Source organism: Pistacia vera, unplaced genomic scaffold, assembly GCF_008641045.1.
Source record: "Pistacia vera cultivar Batoury unplaced genomic scaffold, PisVer_v2 Contig174, whole genome shotgun sequence".
Lineage (NCBI taxonomy): Eukaryota > Viridiplantae > Streptophyta > Magnoliopsida > Sapindales > Anacardiaceae > Pistacia > Pistacia vera.
Genome location: NW_022195833.1, coordinates 387520 through 409585, shown reverse-complemented (window position 1 = coordinate 409585; position 22066 = coordinate 387520). Strand labels below are relative to the sequence as shown.

The 22066-nt window shown below is 37.3% G+C and overlaps 4 protein-coding genes and 2 pseudogenes across 4 annotated transcripts; 2 read left to right on the top strand and 4 right to left on the bottom strand.

Moving 5' to 3' along the window:
• Positions 1–4148: 4148 nt before the first annotated feature.
• On the bottom strand, positions 4149–6623 carry LOC116125992 (pentatricopeptide repeat-containing protein At1g11290, chloroplastic-like). The gene has a single exon (XM_031411697.1). The coding sequence runs from the start codon at positions 6621–6623 to the stop codon at positions 4194–4196; it is 2430 nt and encodes an 809-aa protein (XP_031267557.1). The 3' UTR covers positions 4149–4193.
• An 844-nt stretch (positions 6624–7467) lies between these two features.
• On the top strand, positions 7468–9949 carry LOC116125991 (annotated as a pseudogene).
• Positions 9950–12215: 2266 nt separating this feature from the next.
• LOC116126033 (protein ELC-like) lies at positions 12216–13911 on the bottom strand. The gene has a single exon (XM_031411726.1). The coding sequence runs from the start codon at positions 13771–13773 to the stop codon at positions 12556–12558; it is 1218 nt and encodes a 405-aa protein (XP_031267586.1). The 5' UTR covers positions 13774–13911; the 3' UTR covers positions 12216–12555.
• A 1442-nt stretch (positions 13912–15353) lies between these two features.
• Positions 15354–16777, top strand: LOC116126086 (annotated as a pseudogene).
• A 535-nt stretch (positions 16778–17312) lies between these two features.
• On the bottom strand, positions 17313–18524 carry LOC116125990 (putative disease resistance protein At3g14460). Its single transcript, XM_031411696.1, has one exon. The coding sequence runs from the start codon at positions 18522–18524 to the stop codon at positions 17313–17315; it is 1212 nt and encodes a 403-aa protein (XP_031267556.1).
• Positions 18525–18591: 67 nt separating this feature from the next.
• LOC116125989 (putative disease resistance RPP13-like protein 1) lies at positions 18592–21744 on the bottom strand. Its single transcript, XM_031411694.1, has one exon. The coding sequence runs from the start codon at positions 21661–21663 to the stop codon at positions 18592–18594; it is 3072 nt and encodes a 1023-aa protein (XP_031267554.1). The 5' UTR covers positions 21664–21744.
• Between the last annotated feature and the right edge of the window lie 322 nt (positions 21745–22066).

Sequence of the window (22066 nt, the reverse complement as noted above, 5' to 3'; positions counted from 1 at the left end):
ACCATGGGCGTTGGTATAAAGAAAGAAGGAGAGTGTGTGAGAAGAAAGATGAGGAAAGGGAGAATTTATAGGTGGAGAAGAAGAAGGGTGGAGAGTTGCAGTTTCATGGCGTTTCTTAATGATTTTTTGTTTTGGATCTGCAGCAAATAATTTGGGTTGGATTTGAAGGATTTTTTGGTAGTGGGAATCGAAAATGCAGGTTCTGCATTTCTTTCCTTTGAGTAGTGTTTGGATGGTGAGAAAGTCTTTTTGGTTTTTAGAGAGGCTTACTGGCGAGAAGGGCAATTGGTTTTTATGTTTGACTTTTGGCGGACTTTGAGAAGGTTTACAAAGGTTTTGGGAGGGAATCCGATTCGGTTTTTCTAAAGGGGAGTCAATGTAGTTGGGTTTTTCTCTTGCTGGTGTTGGGAGCAGGGCTGATGCTTGGAAAGATGGATTGCAATTTATGCTTCAGAGGGGTGATTTCCGTCACATGATATTCTGCCAAACTTCACTGGTAATTCGGTTGGGTGAAGATGTGGAGATTGATTGAGGTGTGTGGGATTATAAGAGGAGGACGTTGAAGTAAGTAAAAGAGAGAGGAGAAGAAGAAAAGATGCGAAGAATATGCAGACAGAGAATGAGAAGCGTGAGTTGTGTTTTGATGCTTCAAGATATCATATTACACGCTGAATAAATATAATACGCATAAAACAGATTATGCTATGCCGAATAGATATAATATGACGTGAACAGATAAACCAATGAAGAAAAGTAAAGAAAAAAATTTCTTATCATGATGGAACTTTTCAGATTAACGATGTTAGTCGAAGGGAGTTATGTGTCTCCTCTCATGTTGCAAGTCGTCATTGGAATAACGATTGTTAGAGGCTCCACGGTGGACGTCAAACTGTAGATGCAAAAAATCTACTGTCATGAAAATAGGATTTGATCCCGTGAGATTGAGGCCACTGATAATCCGCTAGACCTGCACATATGAAAGGACAAGCGTGAAGCTTCTAGAAAACACCAGGGTGGTGTTTGTCGTCGGCACTCCGACGCTCAAGTCAGCGAGGCTGAAAGAGATTATTTGATAAGAATTAAAGAGATGAAGAATTACCAAGAGTCTTGTCGGAGGCTAGGACTACGACGGAGGCGTCGGGTTCTTGAGAGCAAGAACTTAGGAGCAAATAGATGGTTTTGAGTAGTGTAGATTGACTATGGAAGATTGCATGCCTAATGAGAGGGTAAGCCTATGTCTTTATGGTGAACCTAAAGGGTTGGAATCCTAGTAGGACACTGAGTCCTCTTTTGGGATATAATCCCTATGAAGAAAAAAATATAATTTCTTGACTTTATCAGATTAAGTTTAATAGTTTGAGTAAGATTAGGAATCTTAGCAGAAGAAGAAATGGAATATGATTATGATTTCCTATTTATGGACTGTTGTAGGCTAATGGGCTGAAACCCAGTTTAGCTTAACTAATAGGATAGCCCAACTCATAAAGTAGGTAGTTCACAAGGTAATTGGGTTGAGGCCTTGGACAATGACATGTTTATTTCATTATTGGGCCTCGTCAAGCCCAAGACGATTTTTGGCCTTAACATCAATCAAAATACTCTGATAAATTTTATATGTATTATGATTAAGATATAAATTTAAGATTTCAAGAGTGTTTGATCATGCATTTCAAAGCCTATTAATTTTGTATTCATGGTATTCAAAATTGTAGAATGTGAATAGAATACTGTAACTCATTTTTTTTAAAAAAAAAAAAAAAAGATATTGTGATTTATGAGTGAAAACATAGGATGAATTATATTCAAAATAGGAAGAAAAAAAAAGCCAATTATATTAATTTACCAGGAAACAATTAAAGTTGTGTTTTCTTAGGAAACTTATTAGTTATTATACTGTATGTCCTGAAGACATTTTCAACATTGACCGATTACACATTCAATTGTACTTCGTTACACATTATGTCCAATTTAATAAATAAGTATTATATCTCTTATTATAACATTTTTAAATAACTCTTTATATGTTTCAAACGTTTTATTATAAAGAGTTTATTCATAAAAACAAGAATCCAACAGACTTTTATTCTTTAAATATAAATTAAAGAATGAGTTTAACTCTCCACATCTAGAGAGTCAAATTTCACTCTCTATCTTAATTTTAATTAATAAATTATAAATTTTTATGTATTTTATTTATTAATTCTCTCTCATATTAAATCTCTTTCTATGCATTGACTCTCTATATCTAGAGAGTTCATTGGATTTGAATAAAATTTTATTTTTTGTATTTAAAAATTAACGAAGATATTTTTTATTTATACGAAAAAATGATCTTGAAATTTGAGATGTTCTTAAAAGTGTAATTGTTTATAGAGTTAATGGCTTCACTTTATGATTTAATAACAAGATTTCTCTAAGGATTCTGAAATAAACAGTATGAAATTTTAGGTGTTAAAATAAACCGTACAAGGATAATTTGATAAATATTCATTAACTCGTAATAGTTTAATTTCTAACTTCTCGCTAACAGCTAGCAGTTTGCTAACGCTGGATTAATTTTTGTTTTTTCACAAACTTTAACGGATTTTTATTATTTCTTAAAACATCGACAGGGTGAATGTCCTTTAACTTTAATTTTATATTATAAACAACATACACACATATGGCTTCAGACTCAAATTATGTTTGATGAACTTGAAATGAAGATCAACTGATGAAGACAACAATTTAGATCAGTGAATTTTTTTGAGATATTTATTTCTAATTAGTATTCTTTATTATTATCTTTTTTTTTTTAAAAAAAATAGGATTTCTTTTTACTTGGTTTTCACGTCATTCTGATATTAACATTATTAAACGAGATTCTAATAACATATAATTATGTTTTGGCAATATAAAAATCAATAAAATAATAGTAACTGTTATGTCTAAAAAAGTAGGATTGACGCGAAGTCTTGTCAGCATAGGGTGGTTAGACCTTGAGAAGGTTCTGCGACCGTTCAGACGCAACCACGTCGCATAATGACGTAAGTGGTATGTCCTTGTCAGTGCAGTGGGTGAGTGCTAGGTTAGCGGATAGTTGGAAATCGTTCACGTGTCCAATCCCTGCATAAGTCGAGGAAATCACTCGGGCAGGTGAGCAATGAGATATAGAGAAGAATTTGTACGGTACCCACCCACTTGCAGATTTAGTAATCATTACTTTGATTTATTCCACTATAAATAGAGGTTTTCTCTCTCATTTGCGGGATTAGCTAATTTCACTCTAGAATAATTTACTTTCTCTCTCTCTTGTATTTTCTAAGCTGCAACTCAACTCGCTTTCTACGACCTGACCTTACTCTCATTAATACAATATCAATGGACGTAAGATTCGCTTTTGAGCATTCGAACCACTTTAAACATTATCTTTCGCCCTTTATTTAACTAAATATTCTCATATCGTGTATGACTTCTAAATTTGCTTAGAATTTCTCACATGCGAATAGTTAGTGTCAAAACCCAGCATCAACAATAACATTCAATTATATATTACTAATTAGTGTATGAACTATTAAATATATGAGAAATAGACAACTTGTGATAATCTTATGACAAATACAAAGTTATACAACAGATTAGAGATGCCTCAATTCTACTTCTCAGGAAAACACATCTTAGGTGGCCTTCCAAACCTTTTGTGTGACCGTTGTTGAAACCCTCTCTATTTTCAGACTGAGGATGAAACATTCGACAATGTCGTTGATGGGGGAGCAAATCCCCCCAAAAAAAAAAAAAATTATTATTATATTAACTTTTGTTTTATCCCACATGAAAGAGATTTCAACTTTTCACTTGTAAAGTTATAAATAAAGCCTTATTTTATCTTGTGTAAACATCTTGAATATTAATAAATATATCTTGAGTTAAACATTTGTTTTCTTTCTCTTTGAGATTATAGTTATCCTTGGTTTAACCAACCAAAGTGGCATTGTGACTAATCTTGTCATAGTGGGATTTAATCTAACCTCACCACAATTGGCATCCATAGTGGAGTTTCCAACTTCGTCAAGACTAAGGTTTTTCGTGACATCTTGGCGTCATGCCTATTCTATGTATTCGAATAATAATAACAAATTTATCAGGAACGTCGTGTATCTACACTCAAGACCACTATAAAGAAACCTACAATCAAGAATTATCTCAGGGCAAAATCACCAGTAATCCCCACAAGAGCAGACCCCGTTCTTAAAATGGTGGAACCGGTGCATATCGCGCACTATTATATATCGTCCAGTTACAAGTGAAATGTACTTGGTTGCATTGTGACAGTCCCCACAAACTCGCAAATTTTTCCTAATGTGTATCGTTGAACCTGGTTTGGTATTTAGAAGTCCGAATGCAATAGCCAGCTTCTCACTGTGGCTACAGAGCAACTGCTCCTGAACATCGTTTTCCACATCATGAATTGAGTTGGTATCAGGCACATAACCGGCTGCTTTGATTTCATCTACGAGTGTCTCAAGGAAAGCGTATAATCTTTTTGATTCGGGATGACTTGTGCTACCAGAATAGAAACTGTGAACCTCATTTCTCAATTCAACTAAACTGCAGCCTGGAGTTTTCTGAAGCCCTTGCTTCTCCATGACAGTTCTCACTTTGGCCACTTTGTCCCACATTGAAGCTGCAGCATATATGTTAGCCAGCAATACATGGTACCCACCCTCGTCAGGGTTCAATTCAAACAGTCTGTCTGCTGCCTGTTCACCTAACTCAACATTTTTATGAATCTTGCAAGCACCCAACATTGCACCATACACAGTAATACCTGGCTCAAATGGCATCTTTTGAATGAAATCCCAAGCCTCGTTAAGTCTGCCAGCTCGGCCAAGAAGATCAACCATGGCACCATAGTGATCCATTGCAGGCTCTATGCCATAATCTTCCTTCATGCTGGTAAAGTAGCTAAGTCCCTCCTCAACCAAACCAGAGTGGCTGCAAGCCGAGATGACACATAGAAATGTAACATCATTGGGTTTGATGACACCCTTTCGCATTTCATTGAAAAGTTCTGCAGCCTCTTTTCCAAGTCCATTAGTGCCATATCCATCTATCATGGCGTTCCATGTCGTTACATGCCTTTGACTCATCATGTCAAAAAGCTTTCTTGCAGTGCCAATTGCTCCACATTTTGCATACATGTCAACAAGAGCAGTTGTCACAAAAACATTCTTGTCAAAACAATTTCTTATAACAAGTCCGTGAATCCATTTTGCATGGCGTGTAATTGATAGCTCCGCCAGAGCTGGGATTACACTCACCATCGTAAATGAATCTGGTTTTATATTGTGCGATTGCATCTCACAGAAGTAATTTAAAGCCTCATTTACACGACCATTTTGCGCATAACCTAATATCATAGCATTCCAAGAGACCAGTGTTTTACCCTTCAATTTTCTAAATATATCAGCAGCTATATCAACTCTCTTAGACTTGGAGTACATTGAAATCAAGGAATTCATCACAGAAACATCTGTTCCAAGTTTGAACTGATCTAACAACTTATGAACAAACATTCCTCGCTCCAAATCACCCAAATCGGCACAAGCATGTAGGGCTTCCATTATAGTAACATTAGTTGGTTCGACTCCTTCATCCAACATCTTCAGAAAAATTACCATCGCTTCTTCCGCATTTCCACCTTCTATATACCCAGAAATCATCGAATTCCACGAAACAACATTCCTACTCTTCATCCCATCAAAAATCAATCGCGCAGTCCCAACACACCCACATTTTGAATACATATCAACCAATGCAGTAGCAACATTCACAAGCGACTCAAACCCAGCCCTCACAGCATACCCATGAACAGCCTTCCCAATTCTCAAAGCCCCCATATTCGCAACAGCGGGCAAAATTGACACAATCGTTACCAAATCACCTCTTCGACCTTCCTCATTCATCCGAACGACCAACTCCAACGCCTTCCCCGCCAACCCATTTTGCGCATACCCAGAAATAATCGTATTCCAAGACACCAAATCTCTCTCAGGCATTCTATCAAACATCTTATACGCTTCATAAATCCGCCCACATTTCGCATACATATTAACAACCCCAGTCATAGCAAACAAATTCTCCGAAAACCCATTAACAATCAACTGCCCATGAATCTCCTTCCCCCTCCGAATCTCTCCCTTATCGCCACACACCTTCAACAAATAAGTAAAGTTATACACAACAGGCTCAACATTATCTTCCCTCATCCTCACAAAAAACGCTACAGCCTCATCCAAAGATGAAAACTTTGCATACCCTTTAAGCAAAGTGTGATAAAGGGCATCCAATTTACACGGAATGGGTTCAAAAGCGCGGGCGGCTTCGGTGAGGCTATTGTAGTTGCAGAACAAGCTAACGAGCTTGGTCTGGAACAAGTGCTCGTTGTAGAGGCCGTTTTTGAGGATGAGAGGGAGGATTTGGCGGAGCTCTATTGGAGAAGTGCAGAGCTCGAGGAGGAGAGCGGCCGGGTGAGTGTAGACGTGAGAGGGAATGTGGGTTCTTTGGGAAAGAGTGTGGGGAATTGGTGGCGGTGAGTTTGTGGGCCGTGGTGGTGAGAAGACTGAGAGCTGTGAGCTCAACATCTCTGTGGAGAGCTACCTCTCTCTACACTGTAGAGTTCACGAAATTTTTTGAGATTTAATGGAGTAACGAACTTAACGACTACAACAAGGGAGTGGTTACAGTACCGGGACGGTACTCTTACTGGGCAAATTGGAGTGATTTTAAAATTTTTATTTATCCTATATAATCATATCAATAAAGCTACGGACACTGGCATTTTTGCACCGAAAATGTATACCGGCCTATGTGTCTCTTAACTCACACCAACAATCTAGACGCATTATTAAATATTTTTTTAGTGAACGGCCACTTACATGAACTCTTGTCCATATTATATGGACGAGCGTCCATTTACTATGGACGGAAGTCCCCATTTAAAGGACGCCCATTTATAAGTAAAATGGAATAAAATATTTTTATAAAAATTAGAGACGACCGTTCATAGGTTATGGATGACTGTCTCTAAATATTGGGTCCATTAATAATTTAAAAAAAAAAAAAACATTTAAGGACGGCCGTTCATTCTTTATGGATGACCGTCCATTAATTTTGGACAGGTGTCCACAAATAAGGGACGCTCGTCCTTAACCAAAATATAAAAAAAAAAAACTTTGGGACGGGTGTCCGTAAGATTATTTTGGTTTTACAAAACAAAGAAAAACTTCAACGCGCCAATTCCTTTGCTTTCTCTTTGTAAATTCTTCCTTCTTCTTCAACTATCACCAACTTCAACGCCTCCGCCACCGACTTCCGTGTATATGCTCCATCTTCCTCATTTCTCGCTATCTCTATCCCCGCCTTCTTCTCGGCAAACACTCTAGCAATCAACCCTTGGTCCATGGAGAAAGGTAGCAAAACCAATGGATGTCCAAAGTAAAGCGACTCTGTAATTGAACTAAATCCACAGTGAGTCAAGAATGCTCCCACCGATTCATGAGCTAATATCCTGAGCTAAGGTGCCCAACTCGTCCAAACCACTCCTCTTCCCTTCACTCTTTCCTCGAACCCATCTGGAAGAACTATCGTTTCATCCCGATTTCTCAGCCCCCAAAAGAAAGGTAATCTAGATAACTCAAGCCCCAAAGCCAACTCAGTCAACTCATTTTGACTCAAATTCAACTCGCTTCCAAAGGCAACATAAATAACTGTCTTTCTCTTCTGTTTCCCTAACCACTCGCTAATTTCATCACGTTAGCGTGTCTCTCGTGAGAGAAGACTCTTTACTAACAATGGCCATGCCTCCTACGAGTCAGGGGGGTTTCTGTTCCATTTCGTCACCCTTCTACTTTCCAAACCTTAGCACTTGAACCTGAACTCAAGAAGCAGATAATGGACGATTTAACCGTATTTTCTAATGGCAAAGAGTTTTACCATAGAGTTGGACGCGCTTGGAAACGTGGTTATTTGCTTTATGGGGTGCCAGGATCTGGAAAATCAATTTTAATTGCTGCCATGGCTAACTACCTTTGCTATGACGTATATGATCTTGAGCTCACCAAAGTTACAGACAATTTAGAGCTGAGAGCATTGCTTATACAAACTACAAACCGTTCAATCATTGTAATCGAGGATATAGACTCCTCGGTTGATCTAAAAGCGGATAGAATGTCGAAGAAAAGATCACATTCACACCCGTCAAAAAAGCACATGGAGTCGCAATATGACAATGGAGAAGAGAATGGAAGGGTTACACTTTTAGGGTTGTTAAATTTCACTGATGGTCTATGGTCATGCTGTGGAGAATAGAAGATAATAATATTCACCACAAATCATAGAGAGAATGTGGATTCGGCGCTAGTTAGTTTTGGCTTCCTGGCAGAGAAAATAACCTCTATAGTAAACCAAGAAAGCTATATCTATTTGCGGACGCCCATCCATAAGTTGTGGACGGGCGTCCTCAAATATTTTTATTTTATTTTCATATTTTGGTTAAGGACGGGCATCCCTTATTTGCGGGCACCGGTCCAAAATTAATGGACGGCCGTCCCTAAATGTTTTTTAATTTTTTAAAAAATATTGTTAATGAACGGGCGTCCATTAAAATATGAACACCCGTCCAATATTTAGGGACAGCCGTCCATAACCTATGAACTGCTGTCCCTAATTTTTATAAAAATATTTTATTCTATTTTACTTATGGTCATTAGTAAATGGACCCCCGTCCATATAATATGGACAGGAGTCCATGTAAGTGAATAGAAAAATATTTAATAACGCGTCTGGATTGCTGGTGTGAGTCAAGAGACACGTAGGCCGGTACACATTTTCGGTGTAAAAATGCCGGTGTCCGTAGCTTTATTGATAATCATATTCGTATCATCGTATTTTCTCTTCTTAAGTTTTTATGGAAATCTAGAAAATGGTGTGATTATTTACACCCATAAGCCATTATTATTATTATTTTTTTAAAGTGTATATTCATTAAAAAATATTAGTAATAAAATCGATAAATTAATAATTAACTGAACAAAAAACACATTAAAAAGTATAAGGGTGAGCAGTTTCGGGTACCCGTCGGAATTATTAGGAACCAGAACTGGAACTTGAAATGCAAGTTTCGGTTCCTTTCTTGGGTACCTTGTAAAATTAATTACCCCCTATTAATTAAAAAAATTAAATACACCCCTAATAGTTCACAAAATTCACACATTCACCCCCGTTTCCTAAACCGGTTCCCAGCAGGGTATCCGAATGTAGGTTCCGATTCTGGTTCTCGATTCTTACACTGTAGGAACTGTAACCAAAACGGGGAATTCTAGATTCCAAATTTCCAGAATTGAAACCTACCCTATGAGGGTCAGTTTCGGTTCCTACCCAGAATTGGCGATCCGAGCACCTGCCAATTCCGAGTATACCCTTTACCCATGATCACCCCTAATAAAAACCAATAAATTTGTTAAAATGTGATTTAAAAAAATATTCCCTAGATTTTAGTATGATGTATATTTAGCAAAATAAGTTGTAGAGCATATTTTTGAATGTAAATAGGCACTGTCTAAAATATTATATCTATGTTAATTACAAAAAAAAAAAAAAAAGTTATGTGGACAAAAGTATCATACAATAACATTATCAATGTTCTTTTTTTTTTTAATTAATAAAAGCATACTACAAACTCTAGAATTTTGTCGTACATCATCACGAATGATTTTAGAAAAGAAAAATTTCAGTATACAATATTATGTAATGTAAAAGATGTTGTAACAATCAAATCTGGTCAGTTTCCTATATTTCTCGTCAAACAAATAAATAGCCTATAAAATTGTTAAATTGTCTTTATTTTTGTTTGGAACTTTAGATTGAAGATTGTTGTCACGGTAGTAAAATGAGGTTCATGAGGTTATAAAATTTCCTTCCTATTTTTTTTTTTTTTTTGAAATTCAGATATGCAGATGGGTAAGGATACCCTTTATGCAAGAATATTGTTGAAATTTTCACAAAAAATTATTGATATGTACACCAACAACGTCAATGATGACTCTTTTTACAAAAACAATTCAGTCCACTCCTCACGACACATAATATATATTTTTTTCTTATTCAAAGTGGGAGAGAAGAACTAATAACTTTTGCACCCGCGACACTCATCCAACTTCAAATTACCAAGTGTGAAAAAAGAAAAAAACCAAGAGATCTAACAGTCAATAATCAAATAATTCACAGTGAATCATTTCAATCAAAACCCAAACCAGAGAGTAACATTTGACCAATTTTCACAAGCTTAATTTTGACTACCAAGACATTACATCTTCCACAATCACTTCGCTTTCAACAATTAATCATACCTACTATGATTCTTACTAAATTTCAGTTAATAATTTCTCATCTTTGACTTAGTATATCAAATCCCTACATGAACTTGCACTTATATCCACCCTTCGTGTGGCTCCCTAAATTTGTCACAGCATTCAAAATCAACAATAAGTTCAAGAATAATATTTCATTAACCGTGTTTTCAAAATTATTAGTATCAATCATCAATCTTAATACCTTGTAATTCCAACTATCAAAATCAATTTTCTGTATTTAAAAAAAATATAGCACGCATACAAGCAACTGCACATATATGCATGCACAACCTTTGCCCTCCCTCTTTCCCCACCTCCCATGTTTACTAACATAGAATTACTGGTGCCCGGAAGGTGGTTTTGGTTCCTATATTTTTCAAGTTCGTGTAAGTTCTCCTGGTTGCTTTGAATCTAAAGATAGATTTAGCTGTCAAGTGGACCAAGTGTCCAAAATAATATATAGCCCTTAAGTGGACAAAAGCTATACAATCATGCATCTGTTAATCCTTTTCTGACAAAGTCCTTGTAAAATATGACTAATCCTTACTACAAAAACAACTAAGAAATCAACTATCTTACAACCTTTTCCCATTTAAGTTGAATGAAGTATAGTTCTCTTCAAGGACAGCACAACCTATACCCGAGTTTTTACAGCTTTTAGTATAGTTTTTACCACCCTAGCCCCCAGCCACCCAATTCTCAGAGAGTAATCTGTGTTCTTAGTGCATACTTAGTCCACACTTGTACTTCTCTTTTCCGTACATCAATACACATCTTTTTCTATTTCCTATAAAAACATGTGGATAATTAAAGACAAAAAGGCATTGGCTGAAGTTATCAACTATAAAATCTCAATAGAATGCTAAGAGATGTAATGACCTTAAAAAAAGTAAATTGCAAGAGTGAAAATACAATGGGAGAGGCAGCTGAACATATTGTCCAGGAGAAGATTTACAGAGCCAATCTATCTAAAGTTAGTTGATAATCTAGATAGTCAAGATTAGGGTTTGGGTTAAAGTGTCTTCAAAATTTTACAGGAGTAAAAATCCTTAAGTACGAACTTATAGGTTTGCTAAAAAATTAATCTCCCATAATCATCTAAACTGATATAAGTGCCATGGCCTCTGGAAGCATTAGCAACCTTTATAATTGTCACTATATGAGAATCTCAAGTTAATTTATAGATGAATTGCCACAAAACTACAAACCTGTGAAATAAAAAGCAAAGATGCTAGTTTCACCGCTTGGAAAGTTCTCTAATAAACAATTTCTAAATTTCCAACACTGAAAATTCCATTACATGGAAGAATTAGCAACCTTTATAATTGTCACAATATGAGAATCTCAAGTTAATTAACAGCTGAATTGCCACAAAAGTACACACCTGTGAAATAAAAAGCAATGATGGTAGTTCACGGCTTGAAAAATTCTCAAATAAACAATTTCTAAATTTCTTCCACTGAAAATTCCATTGCATGAAAAAAATAAAAAACAAAGAGAAGGACTTTAAAGCCATACTATTTTGGGCCAAAATGATCAAGGCCTTCAATATCAATTACAGTGAAACAAGCGAGACAAGATGATGACAACCAACGATGCCCATGATCATATCAACAAGCAAAAGCAGTATGTTGTTAAACAATAAGTTGCCACAAGATATGTAATTAATAAAAGAAACTGATATAATAACAATTGCAAACTTTCATAAAGAGCTTAATGATTACTAGATGTATGTATACAAAAATACTATATCAGAAGTTATGGTACTTCCTTTAAAGCTTACTAATTAATACAGTTCTGCTAAAGAAATAATAAGAATCAACATAAGCACGCCAACTCAGTTTCTTATCAGCTCAATGAAAAAAAAAATTCAGAACATCAAATTGACCAATATTCACATATCATTTGAGATAAATGTATATTATTCTTTCCTATCAATACAAATGCACAGTGAACAATCTAAATCCAAAGTTCAAAAAAAAAAAAAAAAAGATAGGTATATAATAAGAGACCAAAATTGATAACATTATCAATTTTTTTTTTCTTTTTTCCGGATGAATGACATGAATAACTTTTCACTAGTAGCTAAACTTCAACTAATTGTTATATTAAACCTTCAATTTTCGTAAACAATCCAATAAACACAAACTTCTTCAGTTTTCTTTCATGTACCATAATGTGAAGACCGAGCAGCCATACTCGCAACCTGTGCCTGCATTTGCGCCGACCGAACTTTGGCTGCAGTGGCGCGATGGAAAAACTGCTCCCTTGACAATAACCTTACATTCCTCAAGTAAATATCAAACGGCACAGATCCCTCCTGCAACGCCTTGTCCAATGAATAAACCACATCTTCAATTGCCAAATCGGCTGCTGTACAATCCAACATTTGCTTTGACAACACGTCCAGGCATTGAAACGCATTATCTACATCTAAATCCTTAAAATCTTTGGTTTTGTTTTGATTTTCTCTAACCCAAGCTTCTAAAATATCTGTATTCATCAACACCATTTGCAATTGCTGTTCCAATCCTTCTTTTTCGTCTTGCAATTCTTTCAAACCCTTATCGATTTCTCCTTCTCTACGTCTCAAAAACGCTTGTGTGCTAAACAAACCCTCCATCTCCGCCTCACGCGCCTTCCTCATTCCCACAATATCCCCGTGGGCCATCTCCACTAACTTGTTCACCGCGTTCCGCTTATAAACCTCCGTCGGGTCATCCGTCTGCGGCGGCGGAGGATGCTGAACCCGGCTCCCGTACGGAGACGGCGGATACGGCCGCGCCGGAGCCGGATGAGGACGCGTACCAGCCGACGATCCGTAATTCGATGCAATCGGATTAGAATTAGAACTCGGGTTAGGGTTAGGGTTTGAAACCGCAGGCCTACGTTGCGAATAAAGTGGCGGTTCGCGTGAGAAATACGCGCTCAACTCGCGTACGAGATCGACAAGATTGGAGCTAGGGTAAACCCAATTCTGCAAATAAGGAACTGAAACGAGGCCCGAAGGGTTAACATTGGGGTGAGGACGTTTGATAACCATGTCGCGTGTGGGGTTCACGTACACGCAGGGCGGATTGCGGGGGTAAGACTCCATGAGCCAGATGATGACGGGGATGTTGTAGGTGACGCCTTGGAAAGGCATGGGGATGGTGCCCTCGGCTTGTAGAAGATTAACGGATCGGCCATCGTTGTGAGTAAAGGTCGCCGTCTTGGGGTCGAGAGAAGGGTAGGTTGAGATTAGAGCGAGGAGGTGTTGGCGAATGAGCCACTTGGTGTCTTCGGCATAGGGAAGCGCAGAGGGGCCGCGTTGGGAGAGGACGGAGGAGAGGAATTGTTGTATTTGTTGAGGATTTGGCGGTGTAACGGGCGGTGTAACCATTGCTGAGAAATGGATATTGGAATTGTTTGATGGAAGAATGGAGAAGGAAAGAAAGAGAAATGAAGGTGGAGGAGACTTCGGATTGGAGTTTGGAGTTTGCTTAGCACTAGTTGTTTACGCGTGTCGACTTTTTGTTTTTGTTTTTAATTGAATGAAAAATTAATATGAACGCACCGACGAGCATAGTACCAGATATCAGATGAGGATGTGTTTGTAATATTTTAGATCTTTATGGGTTCTCTTTAATTTTGTAGTTTATTTCTTTTTAAAAAAATTAATTTGAAAAAGTAGATAGAATTTAATTTTGTACCTTCTTTGATAGAATCTTATTGAAAAAGTACAAAAAATTAATACAAACTAAGGAAAATAAATTAAATGGGAAAAAAATTTTTAATATAAGAAAACTTTTAATTTATTTTTCTTAATTTTTGGTTTATTTATAATTCTATATTAAATATTGGCTTTTAAGGGTGTTTAAGTGTATTTTCAAACTTCTGTATAGAGGTGGGTAAGGACTGGTCCCCTGTGGCCCCAGGCAGGGACCAGTCACTCATGGGCCTGGGACCGGTCCCGAGCCTATGAGAAAAACCAGGACCTGGACCAGGCCTTAGCCTTGGTCGGGACTGGTCCCATGGGCCCAGGACTGGTCCTAGGACCGGTCCCATAGGGTTTGGATAATTTTATTTTCCCCCTCAATTTTTTTCATATTTTGGGGGCAAAAAAATTTTATAGGGAGTTTTTAGTATTTTTTAAGGGTAAAATTTATAAATTTTATAAAATTTTTACACTTGGAAGATTTTTTGTTTTTATAAATTTTGTAAAATTTTTTTTAGCCCTCATAATTTATATTTGTTTTAAAATTAACAGAGGGTTTTATGTAATTTAGCAGGGAACTATATTGAAAAAATACAAAATTTTTTGGGCCCGGGCTCGGACCTGGAGGAGGGCTCAATGGAGGGCTCAAGCCCTCCTCCTTTGGGACCAGGCCTCCTAGGTCCAATCCTCTCAAGGATCGATCCTAGGATCGAGTTTTGGAGCTAAGCTTTTAGGCCCGGGCCCAAATACCCAGCTCTACTTCTGTATATTTTAGAATATTTTTAGTAAACTTTAGACTAACAGAAGTAGTTATCCTCAAACGGAATATCATATACCTATAACCTATTTATGAAATATGGGACCCCTATTGTTTAAGAAAGTGACACAGAGCTTCCCTCGTTGGAGGTAAAAAAAAATTCGTCACTCCTGTTTCCTAGCCGTAAAATCCCTAAGCCTCTTAATCACCGCCGATTTCAAGCCTCAACCTGACGCCATTACCAAGACTCGAGCCGCCGTCCTGAAATGAAGAAATCTGTTTAACTTAATTGGACCGGCACTCATCTGCGTCAGTTGAAGTCGAGGCTTGGTAAATGGCTGACTTTTTTTTATTTTTTTAAGATTTATGTAACTTGTGCAAAATGAAACCTTTCGATTTTTCTTCAAACAAATTCATTAAAATAGAATATAATTGATCAAGTTTTTTTCGTTCAATTCTTACATTGTACTAAATGGGTGCTTATCTAAATTTTCTAGACTCATATTCCATATAATGTGAAATATTGTGGTCAGGAATTGAACTAGAGGATCTGCTGTTTAAATTTATTGTTTCTTTTAAATTATTTTCAATTTTGTAGTTACTGATAGTTTGTTAGTCAAGAAATCTACAAGTTTTATCGACATTTGTGGTTAGCTTTTTTTTGTACCTGTTAAATATTTGGATTTGATTGGAAACTTGAAACTACTCAATTGAAACTCTAGAAATTAAGTTCGTATTCGAGTATCAGATAATTCATTAATATGTAAATGATTTCTCCATTTGATTTTTGGAGCTACTCGAGATTATGATATCGAAAACTTTCTCATGTATCTTATGGCATAACTACAACAGTTGATTGTTCTTAAGTGGAATAAACGGAAAAGCACTTGGTCAAAGTATTTGAAGAGAAGGTTTGTTTCTCAAATTTTTCTGTTGACGCATGCAAATACTAATATTTATTAGATTGAAATTTTCAACTTCAAGTCCTGGAAAAATTGTGTAGCTGTTATGTCTTACTAGATATAGTGGCACGGAGCTTCACCTAGAAAAGTGCTAACCTACTCCTATTTTCATTTATGTGGGTATACAAGTTTGTGCTTTCTCTCAATAGGGAAGGGGTTTGGCGTCAAATAGGTTGTGTATTTGGCTTTTGGTTCAAGGGAGGGATGGTTATTTGTTGCAGTATGTATAGATTTGATTTCCTTTCCTTATTTTTTGATTTTTTGTGGATACTTAGTCTACTAATCTTGTTACTAAATACAAAGTTTGTAGTCATGAAATTACATCCCAAGCTTGTGCTTTCAACAGGCATGGTGGATCCATGGTGGTCTCTACTGAGTGCAGTAATACCAGTGGTAGTTGTTGGGCAAGCTATGAGGATGAAGAAAAGGACAGCAGAAGAGCAGAGGCTGAAGAGCACGGAAGGACGAGAAAAGAGCTCCATGATATCTTTGTATGTGAGAGAGTGTGCACTTCAAAGAGGATGCTAAAAAAGGTTGATGCACTAGCAAAAGACCCAGCAATTGATACTTGTGTCACTGTTTGTGGTGTCTCCGCAATTGATGCTTGTGCTGATGCATGTATGAGAACTGTTTGTGTTAATCAACACCAAGTCCCCAATTGGAATGATATCTGTCTTAGGAAGTGCCAAAGTGAGTGTCTTAAATTATCGAGCTTGGATTCTTAAAACAGTTTCTTGCAATATGCATTGCTTTACTAATGGGATGATACTCTTGTTTTTCACAAGTTTAGATTGTTTCTTTCTATTGAAAGTTCCCTTTTTGTGGACAGATGTTGATTCTGGCCATCCAAAAAACATTGTTTCTACCTGTGCAGGTGTTATGGATGTCTTATGGATACCAATTTCAGACTTTAAAATTCTTATTAACTGTGACAGCATATACAAGAGTGTATGACAAGAGTGTATACCAATTTATTAAATTAGTACTTATATTTATTTAACTAATAAATAATAATATAACATCAAGAATTATTGTTATATGTGAAAAAAAAAAAAAGCCAGAATAATTGTTTAAGTAGAAAGTTAAAAGTAAAGAACTAATGGAGCATCAAGATAAAGGAATCTGGGAACCTGAAGAATTGTAAAACCTGTAATAAACTAAAAGCCTGATACTTACTTTATTGGCAAAATCCTAATTTAAAGAACTGTGGATGCAATTATATTGGAGGCTTTTATGAATAGCAGAAAGATTTGGAACATGAAATTGTATTGAGGACAAAGTAATAGTTGTTTCATTGACAATTTGTGGTACTAAAGAAAATAGGGACGCCGCAAACAATTTCAGAAAATGAACTCGCCATTATCAGTATCCAATGGATACACTTCTCTGTGTTTACACAGGCTGTGATCTTTCTTGGACCAGGATTTAACTAAAACACATAAAATGAAGTTAGGCACTCTTTCTTCAGAAAATGGCTGTCAGTAAACGAAAATGCTATCTGTAGGTCAAAAGCCATCCCAAAGACTCAGAAGCATTCTAGTCGGCTCTTCTTCTGGCACGGTTTGGAGGCTGTCACAATTCCATGTTTCTAGAGTTTCAAGATTTTTAAGGTTTTTAAGTCCCTTGGGAAGGGATTTAAGATTTGGCAGGTGCTCAAGATGAAGAGAGGATAGATTGGTGGGCAGCAACCAGCCTTCTGGAAATGACTCTAACCCCTGACATCCACCAAAGGAGAAGTCGGTAAGACAATTGAGTTTGTGAAGGCCCCATCTAGATGAGGGCTTGAGATTTTCACAATTCAGGATCGAAAGTGTTATTAAATTGGTGGGAAGTCCACCCTCTGGAAATGACATAAGACCGGAGCAACCATTGATGCATAGTTCTTCAAGAGATGTAAGGCTATACATCCGATTTGGTAGAAATTTTAGATTCTGGCAATTGTAGATTCTGATTGATCGAAGCATCGAGGTGGGCAAGCCAGGTTTAGGAAATGACTGAAGAAGTGGGCAGTCAGCTATTTCCAAGTGATCAAGTGATGTAAGGTTTTGCAGGCCTTCGGGTAACGACTCAAGATTCATACAATTGCTGATAATAAGCTCCTTAAGTTTCATGACAGTGTTGGATGGGGTTTTGGGCAACTGAAAAGTTGCTTTTGGGAAAGATGCAATAGAAGGACACCCAGAAACTTTCAAGGTTTCGAGCAAATTACTGTTGCAAATCATCTCCTCTGGAAGGGACTGCAAATTCGAGCAGCTTTGGATTTCAAGTTCTTTAAGTGAGCCAGACAGCTCATCTCTTGGTAGAGATATGAGAGAAGCACATCCTTCAATAAACAAATATTCAAGTGAGAAGGGATTCTTGCTTCTGCAGGAATCATGCATCATCCTTTCAGGTGAAAACTGCAAAGCTCCACAACTTTTGATTTCAAGTCCCAAAAGCGTGGAGGGCAACCCCATTAATGACACGAGGGAAGGACAATTCCAAATCCTCAATACTTTAAGAGATTTAAGTTTGTGCAAGTTGTCCGGCAATTCCTCCAAGTATGGACATTGTGAAATTTCCAACAGTTGGAGCGAAAGGAGGCTTTGCAATCCAATATTATTTGATAAAGTTGTGAGCTGACCAAGTTGAGAGATCTGTAATTCTTCAAGAGCTGTTAAGTCTTGAAAATATTCTTCAGCTAGAGATGCCAGATTGAGAATTTGACACATTCGCATGTAGGTAAGCGAAGATTGTCCAATAATGCTTTGTACCACCTCGCCATCACAGTTGGTCAACTCAAGTTCAGAAATTGAAGGAAGCTTTGGAAGTATTCTTAATTTTTGGCATCTGAAATATTATTAAGGAAGGAAAGCAAGTTGGTAACTCCATCAAGTTCGGGCATGACCATATAGAAAGTTCGAGGAGGCAAGAAAATTCTCCACCTTGGTTTAAGCTGTCAGTTGTCTGATGCCTTGGAAGAGCTTCCAATTTTTCACAACCACTAATAGTCATTTTCTTCAAGGAAGGAAAGTGTTGTACGAATTTTCTCAGCTTCGGACAATTCTGAATTTCAATACTTTGAAGCCGAAGGAAGTCACCCCTACCTTCAAGTCCACTAGAAGACCACTCCTCCCATGCTGACATGTTCTCAAACTTCAAAGTCTCCAATGATGGAAAAGGTAGATCAGAAGAGCACCCATCCCCATAGAATTCCGTACCCACCATTTTTATTCTTTTCATTCCTTCAATGGTAAGGTCTTTGAGTGAGGGTAATTGTCCTAATGGTGGTAAAAATTGACACTTCGGACAGTTACTAAGTTGCAGAAGTACCATATTGCAGAATAATGGGGATCCAATCCAACTCGGAAACCCTGTACCTCCATAGTCCTTGATCATGAGTTCTTCTATGTTTTTGTGTGGTTGCAGCATCTCAAGTACATCTGTTTCAATTCTTTCATTCCTTGAATCATCCAAATTGCTACTACGATCCAACTGTAATTCAACAGATTCCTGCCTATAAGCTTCCAAGGTTTCTCTAAAGCTCGGAAATTGTGGAAATTTATAGCTGCTGATGGTGGGATCCTTTTGTTTTCTGTGATGTTGGCGCGTGTTAAACACTTCTTCTTCATCTCTGTCCTTTATTGAATCTTCAAAATCATTACTCCATTGTAATGCCAACTGAGTCAAATCCTTCTTGTCCTTTAAATTTGCCTCTATTGCATCAGTGAAACTGACCACATTTTGCAATCCTGAAATAAGAAGTGCTCCCTGAAGTCGATGAATGTCCTTCAAGTCTCCAATTCCAGATCCAGAATCTTTACCCACAATAAAATGAGACAACGTTTGAAGATTCGTCAATCTACACATTTGCATTGGCATCTCTCTTAACCTGCTTCCACTAATCCGGAGATGTCGAAGGCTTGTTAAGTTTCCCATCTCTGTGGGCAACTTACTCAGAGAATAGCATTCAACTAAGATTAAAGTTTGTAAATTGTAAAGAGTTCCTATTGAGCCAGGCAAAGTTTTGATTGCTGAGCGAGAAAGATCTATGTAGCGTAGATGTTTCAATTCACCAACTGAATTCGGCAATTCAGTGATGCGGCAGGCATTAAAAGACAGCACTCTCAAGTATTTTAGCTTTGGCAAGAGATCATGGGGAACTTGGTTAGCCAAAAAGCTTGCTCCAATTTCTCCTGTCGGATCCAATGGCAGAAAAGTGCGTAAGCACTCAACTCCATGGAAGGCATCAAATTTTCTGAGCATTTCTCGTCTACTGCGATTGTACGAGGAATGACGAGCCTTATCAAAAATTCTGTTGTGATCACCATCCACCACCTTATCGTCCAATCTGAAACAATAATCTCCAGAAACAAATTGAGCTAAATCTTTCATGAGGCCATGCATTACATATAGTGAACTGTTGTGAACAGATTGTTGAAGAAATGACCTTGATACTAGCTCATCAAAATATTCAACACCTATTTCTTCCAATTTTTTCCTGCCTGTTGGTTGCTGCACAAAACCTTCTGCCATCCATAACAAAACCAGTGACTCCTTGTCAAATTCATAATCTGCAGGAAATATTGAACAGTATGCGAAGCACTGCTTCAAGTGAGGAGGAAGGTGATGATAGCTTAATCCTATCGTCCGAAGAATATCACCTTCATCATCCGGTAGATCCCATATTTTCCTATTTAAGACATCATACCATTCGCCTTTCGGTCTGGAGCGCAGAAGAATTCCCAGTCTCTTCGCTGCCAGGGGTAGACCTTCACACTTCTTCACGATCTCAGTTCCAAAAGCCACCAAATCTGGGAATAAATTAAAGTTTGGATTCTCAAATGCATGATTCATGAAAACTGACAGACAATCTTCAAATGATAAACACTCCAAATGATGAGCCGGAACAGTCGCCATACTTGCTGCAATATTGCTATCTTGAGTAGTTACAATTATTTTACTTCCTCTTGCTCCTGTTTTCAATGGATTCCAAATGAGATCCCAATCAGTATTTCTCCTACTCCAAACATCATCTAGAACGAGCAAAAATCTCTTTCCTTCTAATTTCTCCCTCAAACTAAGTTGCAGCAGATTCAAGTCATTAACATCAACAGATTTTGAAGTGACAGAACTGAGAATTGTTGTTATCACCCTCGTTACATTGAATCGATCAGACATACAAACCCAAATTCTCAAATCAAAATGCTGCTCCACTCGGCTGTCATTATACACAAGTTGAGCAAGAGTAGTTTTACCAACGCCGCCCATGCCAACTACAGGAACTACACAAACTTTACAACTACCTGAGTCATCGGTTAATAGTGATTCGATAATCATGTTTCTATCGTTATCCCTACCATAAACACAAGATTCATCAACCAAGGAAGTTGTAGGTAATCTTTGTGTGCTTCCAGATAACCTCCCCTTAACATCATCATTCAAACCAAGAACATCTTTATACTTAGCAATAAGTTCCAACTTCTCAATAATCTTATTTATTTCGAAATTGACACCTCCACTAAAAGGACTAAGAGGGCTTGAAATGAGTCGCCAATTGGTTACCTGATTCGCTTCAGATTTAGACTCAGAATCCAACTTGGATGTTAAAGCTTCAGTAGCCAGCTTGTCCAATATATCCTCTGCATCATAAAGGGCATCTTTAGCCATGTGCAGCCACTTTCTCACTGCAGGATAATAAAACTGCTTCCCCTCAGCATCATTGAGCAATACAGTAACACTGAGCAGTGTGATCTTCAACTTTTCCAGCAAGTCATCGTATTTTCTGCCGCGAAATAATTCTGCAAACTCACGAGAAGCCAATCTATCGAAAAGCACTTGCAGGAAAGCAGAAAGAAAAGCCTCCCCTACAGGCATGGTAAAGAAACGGTAAGGCAAACGAAAGACCAAGCAAAGAGAATAATCCTAGCAAGTCAACAGGAGCCAAAATTAAAATTGAAGTATTATGAGGTATGGAAAAGCATTTCCCAGAAGTAGCCTAGAAGTCCACTGACACCAAGTCAACAAAAGCAAAAAAAAAAAAAAAAAAAAAAAAAAAATATTTGATATCATGAGGTTTGGAAAAGTATTTCCCAGAAGTAGCCTAGCAGTCCACAGACACCAAGAAGTCAAGCTTAAAACTTGATAAAGACCAGTCCCAGCCCTCTCTCTCTTATAGTATCCGGGTGCTCTTATAAGACTAAGAGAGCAAGACATCCCACAAATTGATAAATTTTCAAAATCATCCTACAATGTCCACTTAAATACCACATGTTCTTAA